This window comes from Thamnophis sirtalis, unplaced genomic scaffold, assembly GCF_051295495.1.
Source record: "Thamnophis sirtalis isolate CommonGarterSnake01/CBP01778 unplaced genomic scaffold, rThaSir2_p1.2 scaffold_5, whole genome shotgun sequence".
NCBI classification, from domain to species: Eukaryota; Metazoa; Chordata; class Lepidosauria; order Squamata; family Natricidae; genus Thamnophis; species Thamnophis sirtalis.
The window spans coordinates 97,421,885-97,438,025 of NW_028261385.1; the positions used below are offsets into that span (position 1 = coordinate 97,421,885).

A 16,141-nucleotide genomic window follows, 5' to 3' on the forward strand; every position below is an offset into this window, starting at 1 on the left:
AAAGGCCCTCTCCGCTCTGCTACCGCCACCATCGCCAACCTTCGCCGCCTCCTCCACCGGAACCGAGTCTCCTCCCTCCCTCCCTACACACACAGACACACACACACACAGGCGCGCGCGCTCTCTCGCTCGCTCCCCAGCCCCGGCGAGCCCTCCCGAGCCGTGCACACCACCAAGAGGGGCGACTTGGGGACGGGGGGGAGGGAAGCCCAGGCTAGGCCAAGACGGGCCGGGCCGGGCCGAAGCTGCAGAGCGGGCGCCGAGCAGCCGAGAGCCGGGGGGTGGGTGGGAGGGGGGAACTGGAGCCCGGGACGGGCCTGGGCTGGGCCGGGACAGGCCGCTGCCGCCGTCTTCTCCTCTGAACTAGGATGTCCCGACATGAAGGTGAGTGCGAAGCCGGAGCAGGCCGGCGCTGAGCGATACGAACCGGGAAGCGGTGGGGTTGGTGGGGAGGGAGGGAAAGAGCAGCGAGGTAGAGGTGGCTCATCATGGCGCCGCCGACGCTGCACTAGGAGTGGTGATGGGAGTAGTAAGTGGGTCTGGGAAGAAGCCGGCGATCGAGCCCGTCCGAGAGGGCCAGCCAGAGCGACAGAAGGGCGGGCCGGCCCCGCTTTGCATTGTCATGGGGCCTATGGCCGTTACGACTCCCTCTTCCTACCCGATCCACGGGTGGCCTGAGGTGCGGCCTAAAAACCGAGCCGAGGCGGTTCTGGCAGCCTCGGGGCCGGCCCTGGCCGCACCCTGGGGGGGGGATAGTTATTGAGCGAAAGTTTCCCCGGTTTCCGGGACGATCTCTGCCTTTAAGGGGGGCGTCCTTGAGAGAGAGAGGAGGGAAGGGGATCGGGCGAGAGCCGGGTGGATGGCTGTGGCGCGGCTGGGGGTGGTGGTCATAGGAATGAGTAAGGATGGACTTTCGGGGCGGCTGGCATCTGGGACAGAGTTGAGGGTTTGTCCTGCGGCACATGGGAATGACGTGCCTCCATTTGAAGGGTTAGGGTTAACGGGCGTAAAAAGTGTTGCGGAATGAAATAAGAGGGATGGGTTTATGATCGCTTGGTGTAGGGCGCATGGAGGGGAAAAAGTTTTCCTGGGCGAACGGAGGGTCTGTGTGGAGGACAGATGTTGGGGAAGGTTTGATGAGGACTGGCGTTGTAGTTGCCGGAGAGGAATGGGTAACCGGGAATCCACCGTAGCCGGTTAAAAACTGTGATCATCGAGCGAAGGAGGCGAGCCTAAGGAGGAGAACGACTTGCGGCAAGGCCGCAGGAAAATGCATATCAGGGAGGAAGGAGGGAGGTTAACGGTTGGAGATCATAGGCCCGAAAAGTGGAGGGAATGTACCTTGTGCACTTAAAAGTATATTTGGGGATAGTTGGACTAAGGTTAAGATGCCTGCACAGGAAAATGTGAGATTGGAAGAAGTTGATCCTGAACTTGGATAAACTTCATCTAAATGCACCCTTTCTTGAATTCCAGAAGAGTATATAGTACTGGTACCAGAGAAAAGTGAAAGATAATTTCAAATGGAGAGAAACACACAAGAGACAGATCAGATGGCATATTTAGCTATTGATGGATGGATGTGTGGGATATATGTTATTGACTGATAAAGTGTTGAGTTTTTAAATGATTTCCTGCAAACTTAAAATTTTATAGATAGTCTTGTCCAATGTGTAAAATTATCACTATTTAGGTACTTCTCTCATCAGGCATCCTTGTGTCTTGTGGTACTTTATAGGTATTTGCAACTATTTTTTTTATAAGAATGGTTCCTTGAGAAAATCTTGTTGTTGACAGAATATAGTAGGATCTTTTGCTTTGTTTACAAAAGTGATAATTCAACTTTCTCTGCCTTTTCATTCTTGAAATAAGAAGAATTTGGAAAATAATATCCTTAAGAAGAAGAAAGAAAATTATATGCAGGACTGATGGATCATTCTTTCTTCTCATATTTTGAAGATGTCAATAATCAGAAGTTACTTGTTTAAACAACTTCTATTCAGATTTGTGCAAGATTAGTATCAGAGAAAGCAAACTAAAGGTTTCATTATCAGTGGGCCTGAAATATTGTTATGGAAATACATGACAGGCATTTGATTTGTGGTACTCTAATGAAGAACTATGACAAACAGCACTTTTACGTTTAAAGTTATTGAAGAAATTAACCATTTATTTGAACAAAGATTTTCAATATTTGCTCTTGGTTATTGTCTTTTATAATTGGAATTCCATCAGTTATTAGTTGATAACTATCAGAATATAGTTATTCTTTATAATTTAAATAGCTTAATAAGGGAATTCATGAAAGATAGCTCTCTCATAATTATTAGCCATTATAGGTTAATGGATCTTTCAAGTTGTAGGCAGAATGCCATTGAATAAGATTGGAGCCAAATGATAGCAGAAAATTTTTGCTCTCCTCTTAGTTTTCATAGAACCTTTTGGCTGATCACTGCTGGAAGTGATGCTGGACTAATTAAATTCTTGGTTTGTTTCAGTAAAGCTGTAGACTACTATTGTCTTTTTGAGGAATGAATGGTTTTCAAATTGTTTTTAAGGGCTGCAATCAAGTTGTATGGAGATTTAAAGCATGCTAGCGGAATAAGGCACCATTATAGCTATGCTGATTAAAATTATAAAGGAGAGATGCCAAGTACTTGTGAGGTTTGTATATATCCTGTTGATACCAATTCTTCATCTGAGTGATTTCCTTATAAATAGCAATAATAGTGAATTTTCTTTTTTTTTAAAGCTTCCTAGATTTTGGAGAGATTGTAAGCGGACAGTAAAATGGGAAAACTATTTGAAATTACTTTAATTTGTAAATGTTTTTAGTTTTACAGCTGAATCCTATGCTTATTAATTGAGAGGTGCCAAGTCAGTGTTAAAGAGACTGAAAATTGGTGTATTCTTCAATAGATTTTAGTGATGAAGAAAAAGTTATTCTGATCAATTTTACAAAGTATTGCTATTTTGTTAGGTTTTCTATGTAAATTATTTTGACTGGATTCATAAGAAAAACTATATTGAATGTATGATGCCAATATAGCTTTGCCGCTACTTTCAGTATACCAGTATTTAACTATAATAGAGAATCAGCACAGATACCATATCTGGTCCTTATGTGTTGGACAGGTGTCAATAGCAAGCAAGTAATAATTCTCTTTAAAAGTTTATTGTCTTCTTGTTTGACAATTAACATGGAGAATTGAAGCCAGAGAACCAACTGTTGATAATCTTAGAGGCCACAGCCTATCAGGGCCACATTGTTCATTATTTACAAGCAGCAAGGCATTTGCCTTGTATATTAGAATATATTTGCACCACTTGTCTTCATATTTTTTAGGGAGTCAGTTTATTGCTGATACAGTCAATAATGTTCCACTAGTATAACAACATCTTTTATATTCTGGCTTCTGGGATCCTTGCTGAAGTTTATCTAGATGCAGCCATTATGCTGCAACTAGCTTTATTTATTCTTTTCTCAGAAAAGTGATAAATGTGCCTCACCTTTATTGGCAACTCTTTTTTTGCATTTGGTTTAATAGTTCTATTACTGAGCTAAGATCTGATGAACTCCTTAATTAGGTTTTAGGGAGTTCTGTGTTGACAGTTGTTTTCACTATAAACAATTCTCTATCTCCCTAAACATTTGAATATTAATCTTTAGTTACGGAAATTTGAGCTAGGAATAGCTTTTGCATATCTGAATTCTACACTTTAGCTCTTTGGTGTTTAGCTCAAAGTTTTCAAAACATTACTGTACAATACAGACTCCAAGATAAACTAATTAAAAATATAGTACTTACAGAGATTACTCTGGGGTGGAGAGATACTGGTATGTAAATAAAGCTGAATCGCGATACTGCTTTTTTGTACATTGTTCCAGTTATTGTACGCATTATATTCTGCTTCAGTATTTGCTATTTATCTTGAATTCATCCTTCTATGATCAGTGTCCATCTAATTCAGCAATTTGTTTTGAACAGCACCTAATGTGATGAAGACCTTGGGAAATTCATAAACAGCATGGTGGACAAGTGTCTTTTTACAGTACTCAAAGGCTTATTATCTTGAGTTACCAAATTCCATTTTTAATTTTCTGATTTAATAATGATTGAAAGACACTTGTTCCTTGTTCCTTCTAGTAAACCTGATTTTAACGTCATTAACCTTTTAAGTACCATGTCTTGAAGCAATAAATTTCTTCTGCTTGCCTAACTTTAAATTATTCTACATTAAAAGGGTACAGCTTAAGCCCATTAGGAATTGTTTATAACACGGCATACTTCTGTTAAGGTCTGGTACTAATAAGTACTCAGTGGCTGTGGTACAGAATATAGTAAACCATAATGTGATTTGGTTTAGAAGTTTGTACCTAGTATTGGGATTTATTAAACTATAGTTTAGTATACTTGTGACTTACTTAATAAAAAATTGAAAAAGTGACTTTTTGTGAATATAAGAATGCTGTTTCAAATAATGGGAAATGTATTTTACTAATATAATTTGTATTAAATTAAGAGATTGCAGTGTATCACAAAATGGAGAGAAAATGAAGAATTGACATAATTTATGGTTTATTACAGAGACATAGTGATATATAGGGAGTAAATAGACGAAAAGTTTTTATAGAAGATTGGTTTTATGGAGGAAGAATTTGAAAGGAGAAATTTTAAACAATGTTGGGGAAAACATAAGTAGTAGCATAAATCAATTTAAGAAAAATAGTTGGGTTGTGCTGGGGTAGTAGTAAGGGACAGAAATACATGAGTATATAAGAATTTTATATTCTTGTATTAATATTTAAGAACAGTTACATAGACAAAGTTATAGATAACTTTGAAGATATATTTATATTAATCCCAGTGTGAAGAAAAACATCTAGATTTAAAGGACACTTGTGTTCCCAAATGCTTCCGTTTTGCAATTCTTTTCTTCCACTTGGTAGATGATTGTATCTCAGTGAAAAAAGGAAATATGCCAGAGAATGAATTGATTGTTTATTTGTTAAAATACCAAACCTGGAAAGTATGAGTCTATGTAAACTCGGAGTTGAGCTTATGTTCAGGAGACTTTTACTGGCACATTTGTTTCAATCGGGGAACAAATAGGAAAACAGTGCGTGCGAGGTGCTGTATATATACCAAGATTGCCAGCCAGCAACCAGTATTTTCTAATAATTAAATCTGTAGCTAAAAAATGATCCAGATACAAGACATTGTCTCAACCTGGAAGTAACTAGCACATGAATAATCAACTCCATTTTCTTTCAAAAGTTCTATCAGTGAGTCAGCAAAAGTTGGTAAAAGATACGCCAATTGACAATCTTTCTTTCCCAAAGAAAGTAATGAGCCTGAAATCTCTGATCAGCAGTATCTCTGTCTTACCTGTATTGTTAATAGTTCACCCTTGTCAGCGCCTAAACTGATTTTAAGCACTTATGAATTTTATCCTTTGCTTTCTTGAAACTATGAACATTAAAAAATATGAACTAATAAGATGAAACCTTGTTAGATTTCAGTTAATATCACATTTTCCCTGCATCCTCCTGCAGAAATGAGCACAGTTACTTCATTATAATGCCCATGTATATTTATCTCCTATCATGTCCTGGAAGGATGCCAGAGTTGAAAATTCTAGGAGAGATTTGGGAAGGGGGCAGATTTGATTGGAGGCCTCTATCTCAGTAGTGTGCCTGTGCCTGTATGTTGGCATTTGGGTGAACAGAGGATTTGAATCGTATATCTAGCGATTTCTGTAGGGATCTTCCAGCCCATTTATAGAACACATCTGTATTATATTAGTTTCAACTCAGTGTAATTACTTCACGTTGACAGGGTGGGCAGCTAAATCATGGTATACAAGTAGTCCTCGACTTATAATCACAATTGAGCCCAAAATTTCTGTTAAGTGAGACATTTGTTGAGTGAGTTTTGCACCATTTTATAACCTTTCTTGCCACAGTTATTACGTAACTCACTGCAGTTGATAAAGTTAGTAACTTGGTAGTTAAGTAAATCTGGCTTACCCATGAACTTTGCTGATCAGATCAGTAAAAGGTGATCATATGACCCTGGGACACTACAATTGTCATAAATATGAATCAGTTGCCAAGTATCTGAATTTTGATCACATGATCATGTGGATGCTGCAACTCTGAAAAATGTCCATAAGTCACATTTTTCAGTGCTGTTGTAACTTTGAAAGGTCACTAAATGAACTGTTAAGGACTACCTGTACTTATTTTCAGCTTCTAATAATGGACTTGATTTTTTTCATTAGTGAAAAACACTGAGATATTTCTCAATGGACTTTGCACATACTTCTAAAATAATTTCCTCTTATGTAATCTTTCTAAAATTGTAATTTCCATATACATTTAAAGTTTGACCCTTTTGATTTGGTTTAAGAATATTGTAAATAACTACCACTGAAGTATAGATGGGAGGCACATACATTATTTTAAAAGGTGTACATTTAGTATTTTTTGTAGTCCTAATTATTTATAAACACACATTCTTTTATTAGCTAATGGCTTGGTTTCTTCAGAATTTTTTTCTAAATAATTCTGTCAGTTTTTTTGAAAGCAAGCTTTAGGTTGTTGTTTTTAAATGAAGTGGTATCCTTGAAAGGCTTAGGAAGAAAGATTTCTCTTTTGTAGGCATTTCTTTGATTTGTTCAGCAAAACCTTGATTAAAACTTATGATCTCCATTTTACTCACCACTTAATTTACCTGATACACTTTAAATTTGCCTCACAAATACTTTTAAAATGCACATTCCATTAGATATTGTCAGATCTTATGACAAACCATTTCACATTTTAGTTATTAAAGAGCTACTGAATTAGATTAAAGCCAGCTTGTAGACTTTTAAATGGTTATTTCTGAAATGTCATCTTTGACTACATTTTTTACACAATTCTATAAATTGATTTGAATGTTTTCTAGTATCTGGTAAACATTAATACCTATAATTTATATGTTGACATTACCTCACTGAAGGAGTTTTGATTAGCAATCTAGTACTAATGATTTTTTATTTCTCTATAATACATTATAGCTGAACCATTATGTTTGATGAACGCCTTGTGAAACAGGAAATATCATAGTGGACAGTGTAATGATCTCTGCAGAACAGTTTATTATACATAAGATGGTATACTTAAGATTTTGTTGATTTTTTGCTGCCTCTAATATTTTATATCTAAGCTAGAATTAAAAGTTGTCATGTGAGCTGCTTTGATAAAATAGGTAAGGTCGCTGTGAACATTTCGGCCATTGATCAAGAATGTAGAATTAAAATCAAAAGCCATGGCCATGTGATTAATAAAAGCAGTGACTCACTTAATGACTGAAATGGAAGTGACAGTGTAAGTCCATCATGATCATGTGATTTTCTGCTTGGCAATGGAATTTCCAGTCCCAGTTGTGATCACTAAGCAATTCTACTAGTGTCACTAAAAAATATAACAAGTTAGTGATGGGCCTTTGAACAGCTTGTTTGTTGCTCTCATTTCTGGCATCCAGCAACAATTACTCCTCCCCCCCCCCCTACATTTTAAAATGTTTTATAAGCAGTCCCCATGTTAAGAATATTTGATTTATAGACAATGCATACTTACAAATGGACTGCCTGTTTTTTTTTTAGCAGTAGACTTATATACCGCTTCATAGGCCTTTCAGGCCTCTCTAAGCGGTTTACAGAGAGTCAGCATATTGCCCCCAACAATCTGGGTCCTCATTTTACCCACCTCGGAAGGATGGAAGGCTGAGTCAACCCTGAGCCGGTGAGATTTGAACCGCTGACCTGCTGATCTAGCAGTAGCCTGCAGTGCTGCATTTAACCACTGCGCCACCTTGGCTCTTTGTTACTAACAGTGATGGGCATTCTCCATCCTCAAGCTGATGAACTACTGAAGCTGCACAATGTTTTCATAAATCCCTGAATCTACATAATTTTTTCATGAGCTTCACCAAGTAGTGCATGTCTTTTGTAATATGTAGGATGTATATTTGGTGATGCTCATGAAACCATTGCATGGTTTCAGCTGTTTGTCAGTTTGAAGAAGGAGAATAATCATTACTATACAATTATGTGCTGTATAATTATTTTTTAAAATGTGGAGTTGGAAGTAACTCTTAAGTTTTACATGTATAGAAATGTGAAGTAAATACTACATACTAAGACAAACATTTGACTGACAATAGCCTGTTTCAATTTACATACAAATTTGAGTAACATACATACAAATAAGACAGACTTAGAATCTTGCATCTTCATAAGAAAGAACCTGGGGAGTTAATAAAACTTTAGATTATCAACTGGACACTCAAGCAGCAGAAATGTTTCCAGTGGCTGATAAATCTGATAGATTATTTGGAATTGACATCCATTAATCAAAATTAGGATATTTAAGTTTTAATCAACTTTTTCAGCACAATTTTCTGGGTTTAGAGATATGGTATATTATTGTTGTTTTAAATGACATAGATAAAACACCTGCCACTAAAGTTTGCATTTCAATTAGGATTACATTTCATAAGAATTGCACTGATAAACTAAATTGGTTGAGTGAATCTGCAGAACTTTGACTAAGATAAGAGTTCATACATGCTTAATAATGATTTACTGAATCAGCCAAAATTATCCATAAACTATGGATTATAAACATTCATGAATTCAGGAAACATGCTAAAACCAAATATACCATATTTTGGTTAGCATGATCAGTTAAATTACTTTCTCCTTTCAGAGTAAATGTTTGCTTTGAATATTATTATGGGACAAATCGCAACTATCATCATTGGGTATAATCTTAATCTGTGATTAAGATGAATGTTTTACCAAAGATGCTTTTTTTTGTTTCAGACTTTACCAATACTTCTAACTGATACTCCATTTAAACAATGACAAATGGACACCTCTATGTTTATCAAGCAAGGGAAAAAAATCAAGAATTAGATATTAATTATTGCAAGATGCTAAGGAAAGAGGAGGTTTTGGTTTACCAGATTTGAAATTATCCTTTGATGCCTGTTATTTGGTTTTGGTGGATGACACTCCAAAATAAGAGATTACTCGAGCTAGAGGGTGATTAATTAAGGTTTGGATGCCACAGTTATTTGTGGTATGATAAGGTTCAAGCAAATGTTGATTTTAATAATACCTTTGTTAGATGTGCCATTCTAAGAGTTTGGCATAAATATAAAGTAAGGTTCTTTCAAAGATGCCCCTTTGGGCATCTCCCAAGGAAGCTTTTGTGTAGTAATGATGCTAACATTTATAAATTGCTATTGAAATTGAACTTGGAGAATGTGTGTGTAAAGCATTTCATGATTCAATGGGCAAAGAACTTTGGATTTAGTATAATGCTTGAACAGTGAGAGAATATATGGTCGAAACATCTAAAATTAACATTGTTATAATTTAAAATAAAACTTTATAAGATGATATATCTCTAGTTATCTAACACTGGACAAATTGTCAAGAATGTATAAAGGCACCTTGTATTTTGGAAATGTAAACATAAAGATGGAACTTTTAATCATTTAAGGTGGACATGTGACAAAGCAAAGAAATAATTGGAGTAGGATTCACGTCTTAAAACAAGATTCTTAAAGTGAATATAAAGATAAAACCAGAGACTCTTATTTTAAGTTTAATGGATAAAGAACTTGAAAAAAATTGGGAACTTTGATTTTCTATATGTTGATGGCAGCAAGAAGATTTTTTATGCACAAAAAAATGAAAGGATACTTTGATTCCCACAATGGCCGAATGGCTGCAAAAGTTGATGGAGTTAGCAGAGATGGCTAAATTGACTGCTTTTATTAAAGAAAAGGACACCATTTTGTTTCTACTTGGAAACAGCTTTTGAAATGTGCTTGAGGTAGAAAAATATTGAAACTTTGATTTTGGGTTTTGTTGATTAGATAGGTTTGTTGCTATAGAAATGGCTAGTATATAATTATCATATAAAAGTAAAAACTTGAAGTTTTATGTTAGTACATTATTCTATTGCACCAAAAGGAGTTGGAAATCAATGCTTTCCTTTTCTCTTTCACCCTCCACTTTTCTCTCTTACCCTTTTCCTCCCCCATTTTCCCATTTTTTTTAAAAAAACCTATATTTTATCTTTAAAAAAAAAAACACCTATATTTTATCATTTCAAGAAACTATGATGAACAATTAGAACAGGTGGAAATAATTTTCATGTAAAACCTTCACTTATAACTCCAGTACTTTGTGAACTGCAGCAGGTACTCAGTGGTAGATCTTTTTCTATTGAAGTGAATTTTGATGTTTGTTTGTTTTTTGATCAATTTTCCCTGCCAGTTTCTAAAATGATAGCTTGTTTTTCAAATATGTGAATGGGAAGAAATGGATAGGCTCATGATATATTTAATGTTTGCTGAAATAAACACCATTATTTACTTGGCCATTATTAGATTCTTACGTGACTATGATAGCTAATATAGTCTTTGAATATTGGTTGGACTGTACTAAAATCCATGTGAGGAGTGACCAGATGCCTTTGGGAAGCTTGCAACTAAGATTTGGATTTACTCAAGCATCACATGATTCACTTAGCAATTACAGCAAAAACTCTGATGCAACACACTTAACAATTGTCTTGCTTAGCAACAGAAGTCTCAGTGGTGGTCGTAAGTCAAGAACTACTAGTAACAGAAATAAAGGAGGGGGAGAAGTGCAGTTAAATAAACTCAAATTAATGTGGAATCAATGATCTCACAATATTATTCTTCCTTACAATACCTTGAAATGAATAAGCATATTTTTGCTTATTGATTTTGTCAGCCGTGTTGTGTTGTAGTTTAGGAACCCCATTGAATGTTAGTGTTACTGAGCAACTCAGCAGTGTTGTTTGCCTATTGCTGTGCTTTTAGATTCAAGCATACATTCCTCCGATTGGTTGAGACAGAAGATTTGAATCGAACAAGTGGATTCTTTGGCATCTTGTTCAATATCATATGTAGATACAGAGATATTATAGACTGAGGAAAGGAGGCAAATACTATTTAATCTGCTTTTCATCCTAAAGATACAATGTGACTCCATTTGATATTTGATCTTATCTATGGCACAATGGAAATCTTGCTAGCATTACAATAAGTACTTTATGGAAGATTAAATTCTGTTTTGATTAAGTTTTTCTTTTTTTCCTACGTTCAGATTTTCTAACATCTGATACATGCTTTCAATATCATAGGGCAGTGGTCCCCAACCCCCGGTCCGTGGACCGGTGCCGGGCCGTGGAGTACCTGGCACCGGGCCGCGCAGCCAGAGAAAAAGCGGCTCAGTCGTCTCCGAGTTGCCCAGGGAGGGAACGGCGGGAGAAGGAACGGCGGGAGAGGGAGAAAGAGAGAGAGAACGGCGGGCAGCCGAGGGCAGGGGGGGTCTTTTGAGGGGAGATGGGGGGGTGCGTGATTTTGGCGCGCGTGCGCCCTCCGCGGGCATGGGTGGGGGGCTGAGAGGAGTCTAACGGTAGCGCAGGAAAGGGGAGGGTATGAGCACCGCCTGAGGTGGTGAGGGGCAGTCGCCAGATTCAGGCCGCCGCTGCCGCTATTGCAGCGCACGGTGGAAAAGTGGCGGTCTTGCCCACCCCTTCCCTGCCTCCCGCCCGCTCCAGTTGCCGCAGCCAGGGGTGGGGGCTCGGTGCCTGAAGTCTCTTGCCTCTCTTCCAAAATTTCGCCAACGGGCATCGGTGAAGCACGCTCTTTCTCTTCCTCACAAAACACATTTCCTTTCCCCCCATGCGTAGTTATTGGTGATATGGACTCTTGGAGGCTGCGCTCCCCGGTCGCGTTTCCTTTTTGCAGCCCACGAGAATGCCTGGTTCTGAGCCTCAAAAAACGAGAGTTCTCTTAAGGCTGCAAAAAAGGAATATACTTTGGTCCTTGAAGCGCTTTTCCTGTTATTTGGACATTATATATATACGTACGTACATACGTACGGTATGTATATATGCATACATATATATGTATGTAGGTCTCTAGTTGTTCGGGTTTTCTCCCGCGTAGAATTGGAGATGTCTTGGCGACGTTTCGACGAAGTCTCATTCGTCATCTTCAGGCGGCTTCAGACTACTTCAGGTTTGGTGTTTCCAGGAGTAGTGGAAACTACTACTCCTGGAAACACCAAACCTGAAGTAGTCTGAAGCCGCCTGAAGATGACGAATGAGACTTCGTCGAAACGTCGCCAAGACATCTCCAATTCTACGCGGGAGAAAACCCGAACAACTAGAGACCTACATACTAACAGCCGCGAAAACCTCAGAAAACAAATATATATATACAGGGCGGGGCATAACCTTTTCCTAGGGGGTCACAGCAACACTTGTAATAACAACACAAATAATTCATACACCATTCGAAAGCCCATCAAAAACTGAGTTTATTGACACGATTTAATAGTCAGTATGACCACCATTAGCCCTTCGAACAGCATTCAAACGAGGTGGATAAGAACACAACAAATCTTCAAACAGTTCCGTTCGATTTTCCAGATTTTCCAGGGCGGGGCATAACCTTTTCCTAGGGGGTCACAGCAAGATCGACAGCAGTTTACAACTTCCGCGACACCTCATTTTAAAGCCCATAAAAAACTGAATTGAATGAGCTATTAAATGTTAAATTTGTTTCGGTTGAAACTTTGAGAATGAATTTGGAAACTGTTGAAAAATCTGGAAAATCGAACGGAACTGTTTGAAGATTTGTTGTGTTCTTATCCACCTCGTTTGAATGCTGTTCGAAGGGCTAATGGTGGTCATACTGACTATTAAATCGTGTCAATAAACTCAGTTTTTGATGGGCTTTCGAATGGTGTATGAATTATTTGTGTTGTTATTACAAGTGTTGCTGTGACCCCCTAGGAAAAGGTTATGCCCCGCCCTGTATGTGTGTGTGTGTGTGTATGTATGTATGTATATATACATATACATATACATATACATACATACATACATACATACATACATACATACATATATATATATATATATATATATGTCTGTAGTCCATAATATAGTGATGATTTAAAAAAAAATTAGTTGAGCACATGGAATCTTTTTTCTTTTAGTATATTTTGGAGGTGGGGGCCCACTTTGTTATTTAAGATAGTATCTCCTTTTATATATGGTAGTGAAGATACCTAATACTCCCACCCCCTATTTCCCCCACGACAACCTTGTGAGGTGGGGGGGCTTAGATAGAGTGAATGGGCTAAAGTTACCCAGCCAGATCAGTATCAAACATTGATACTAGGCCCTAGTATGGCATGTTTAATACAATAAAATAAAAGTTGTTTAATCAAAACAATCTGATATATAAACAATGTGTCGTCGCGAACAACGCCCTCCCACCCCTGCGCGCGCTCAGCGGGCCACGGTAAAATTATCAAAGGCTGACTGGTCCGCGGCGATAAAAAGGTTGGGGACCACTGTCATAGGGAGCTATATAAAATATGATGATTGGATTTAATAACCAAAATTTTAAAAATAATTTATATGGTATATGAGATTTGCGTGATTTGTTTTTCATTTGTCCTGAAAACATTCCATTTTAATTTACAGAGTTGGAAGAAGCCATTTGAGCCCTCAAATGCAGCCCCTTGCATAGTATAGGAACCCAGATTGTAAAATCCTAGAGAGGTGCTTGAATATATTTTATGAAGGGGAGTCTACAAGTTTTCTGGGTTGTTGGTTTCTCTGTCAAAGTGATCAATCTGTAGTTTGCTGAATTTTTCTGTTTCTGAAGAGTTATGTTTTCTCTATCCCAGCTGTAAGTTCTCCGGGATTTCTGGTGTCCAATTCATCCAGTTGTCCAGTTGTTTTAGTACTTTGGGATGTATTTCATCTAGAGTTTTTAAATTCAATAGTGTGATAACATTACAAATAGCACGAGACTTTAATTTTTTAATTGGCATGTCAGAAAAGGAACATTGATCCTACCTGATATGTTGCTTCTCAGTAGGTTGTGGGAGAGTCCAAGAATGGGTTAACATGTCCTTTCTGCCCAGAGATTGAGTCATCAAATTGTAGCCATGCTTCCATATCTGTCTGGTTCCAGTTTCGATGAAGGCGCAGCTGTGAATAAATGGCCTGATCTAAAAGCCTTCTGGGCCCCTGGACTACAGACCTACCATCTATAGGGTGGGTTTGGACTCTCCCGCAACCCACTGAGAAGCAACGTATCAGGTAGGATCAACATTCCTTCTCCAGTGTGGTTGGGTGAGAGTCCAAGAATGGGACATACCAGAGCAGAAGTCCTAAGTGCGGGGAACTGACTGATCAGAGTCCCTGATGTATGCATTCTTTGAAGGACCCTTCATCCGAAGGAAGCCTCCGCAGATGCAAAAGCATCCAGCTTATAACGCCAGATGAAGGGCGACGGTGAAGCCCAAGTAGCTGCCCTGCAGATACCTTCAATGGGAGCCTGGATAGTCAATGCCGCTGTTGTAGCAGTGCTTCTAGTTGAGTGGGCCGTTATTCCACTCGGCACTAGTAAGGTTTGATCCTCATAGGCTTGCACGATACACGCCCTCAGCCAACGATACAAAGAGAGCCTCCATTCTCCTAAAGGAGGAGGTCCTCTTCATGTAAATTCAGAGAGCCCTCCTAACATCTAATTTATGCCACTTCCGTTCCAAATCATGGGATGATCCAGGACAGAAGTCAGGAAGAATGATCTCCTGAGCCCGGTGGAACCAGGAATTGACTTTAGATATGAAGGAAGGATCCAGTTGGCGGACTACTTTATTTGGATGAAAAATACAAAGGTCCTCCCTCACAGAGAGGGCCACTAGCTCTGATATGCAACTAGCTGATGTTATGGCTACCAAAAATGCTACCTTAAAAGTCAGGGTGTGAAGGTTGATTGTCCTAAGGGGTTTGAAAGGTTCAGTTATGAGAGCCTGCAAAACCTTGGATAGGTCCCAGGTGGGAAATCTCTGAACTACCGGGGGTTTCAGATTGGCTACACCTCTGATGAATCTCTTGATAACAGGGTGCTGAGCCAGGCTCCCCCATCCCTCACTTGCCAACATGGTGGACAGTGCTGCCACCTGTCTGTAAACTGTGTTGTGGGAGAGATCCCTATCCAGGCCATCCAGAAGCCACTAGGGTCTAGGTGATCTTTTTGGCACACCTAATGAAGGAAGTCCATGTAGCATAATAAATCCTGGTGGTGGACAGTTGTCTGGATGCTTCGATTGTCACCCTGGAGGAGAAATTATCTTTCCTCAGGAGGCCCCTTTCAAGTGCCACATGGTCCACTTAAGCCATTGTGGCTCCAGATGGGCCAGGACCCCTGGCAAAGGGAGATTTTCTCTTGAGGAAACCTTCAGGTTTTGGATAGAGATAGGCTCACTATGTCCGCAAACCAAGGCCACCTTGGCCAATGAGGGGCCAGGAACAGGATTTCCGCCCTCTCTGATGCTATCTTTCTTAAAAACTCCAGAATTAGAGGAAGGAGGAATGCATAGAGTAACCCCTTGGGCCATTGACTGCGCATGGTGTTGGAACCCTCTGCTCCCAGGGTCAGAAAACGGGAAAAGAATCTTGGCAGCTGAGCGTTCATCAGGGTTGCGAACAAGTTCACTTCCGAAGGGCTGAAATTCTGACAGATCTCTCTGAAGAGGGCAGGGTGCAACTGCCGTTTGCCGTGGTCCACTGTGGCCCTGCTGAGCCAATCTTCCTGTTGAGTTGACACCCTCGAGATGTGCTTGGCCTTGATCGACAGGAGATGTTTCACTGCCCAATGATCTATCTTTCCACCTCGATCCAGAGGGCTCTGGGATGAGTCCCTCCCTGCTAATTAATTTGGGCCTTTGCAGCCACATTGTTCATCAGGAGTAGGATGTGCTGTCCCCAGAGCAAGTCCTGAAAGTGGCGAAAGGCCAGATGCGCTGCTTGGAGCTTCAACCAATTTATGTTGTTTCTCAGCTCACTTTGTGACCATCGTCCCTGAGCCAGGTGCAAGTGGAGAAGAGTCCCCCAGCCGAAGAGGCTTGCATCTGTGATCACCGTAAGTCAGGTGGTTCCCTGAAGGTGCAACCCCTGGACAGAGCTGGAGATGTCCACCATCGTAGAGAGAGTAGTATTGGTGATGAGACCTGA

The 16,141-nt window shown here is 39.5% G+C and overlaps 1 protein-coding gene across 2 annotated transcripts in view; it reads left to right on the top strand.

Annotated features, from left to right (window-relative positions):
- The first annotated feature begins 247 nt into the window (after positions 1–247).
- KCMF1 (potassium channel modulatory factor 1) overlaps positions 248–16,141 on the top strand; it is a 68,472-nt gene continuing 52,578 nt past the window's right edge. Inside the window, exon 1 of one of the 2 annotated variants that reach the window (XM_087716255.1) lies at positions 248–384. In XM_087716255.1, coding sequence (XP_087572381.1) covers positions 369–384 — 16 coding nt within the window. In that variant the 5' untranslated portion in view covers positions 248–368. Of the gene's footprint in view, positions 385–2,641; positions 2,665–16,141 lie in introns of those variants that run through there. The other variant, XM_087716256.1, reaches the window with a different exon arrangement.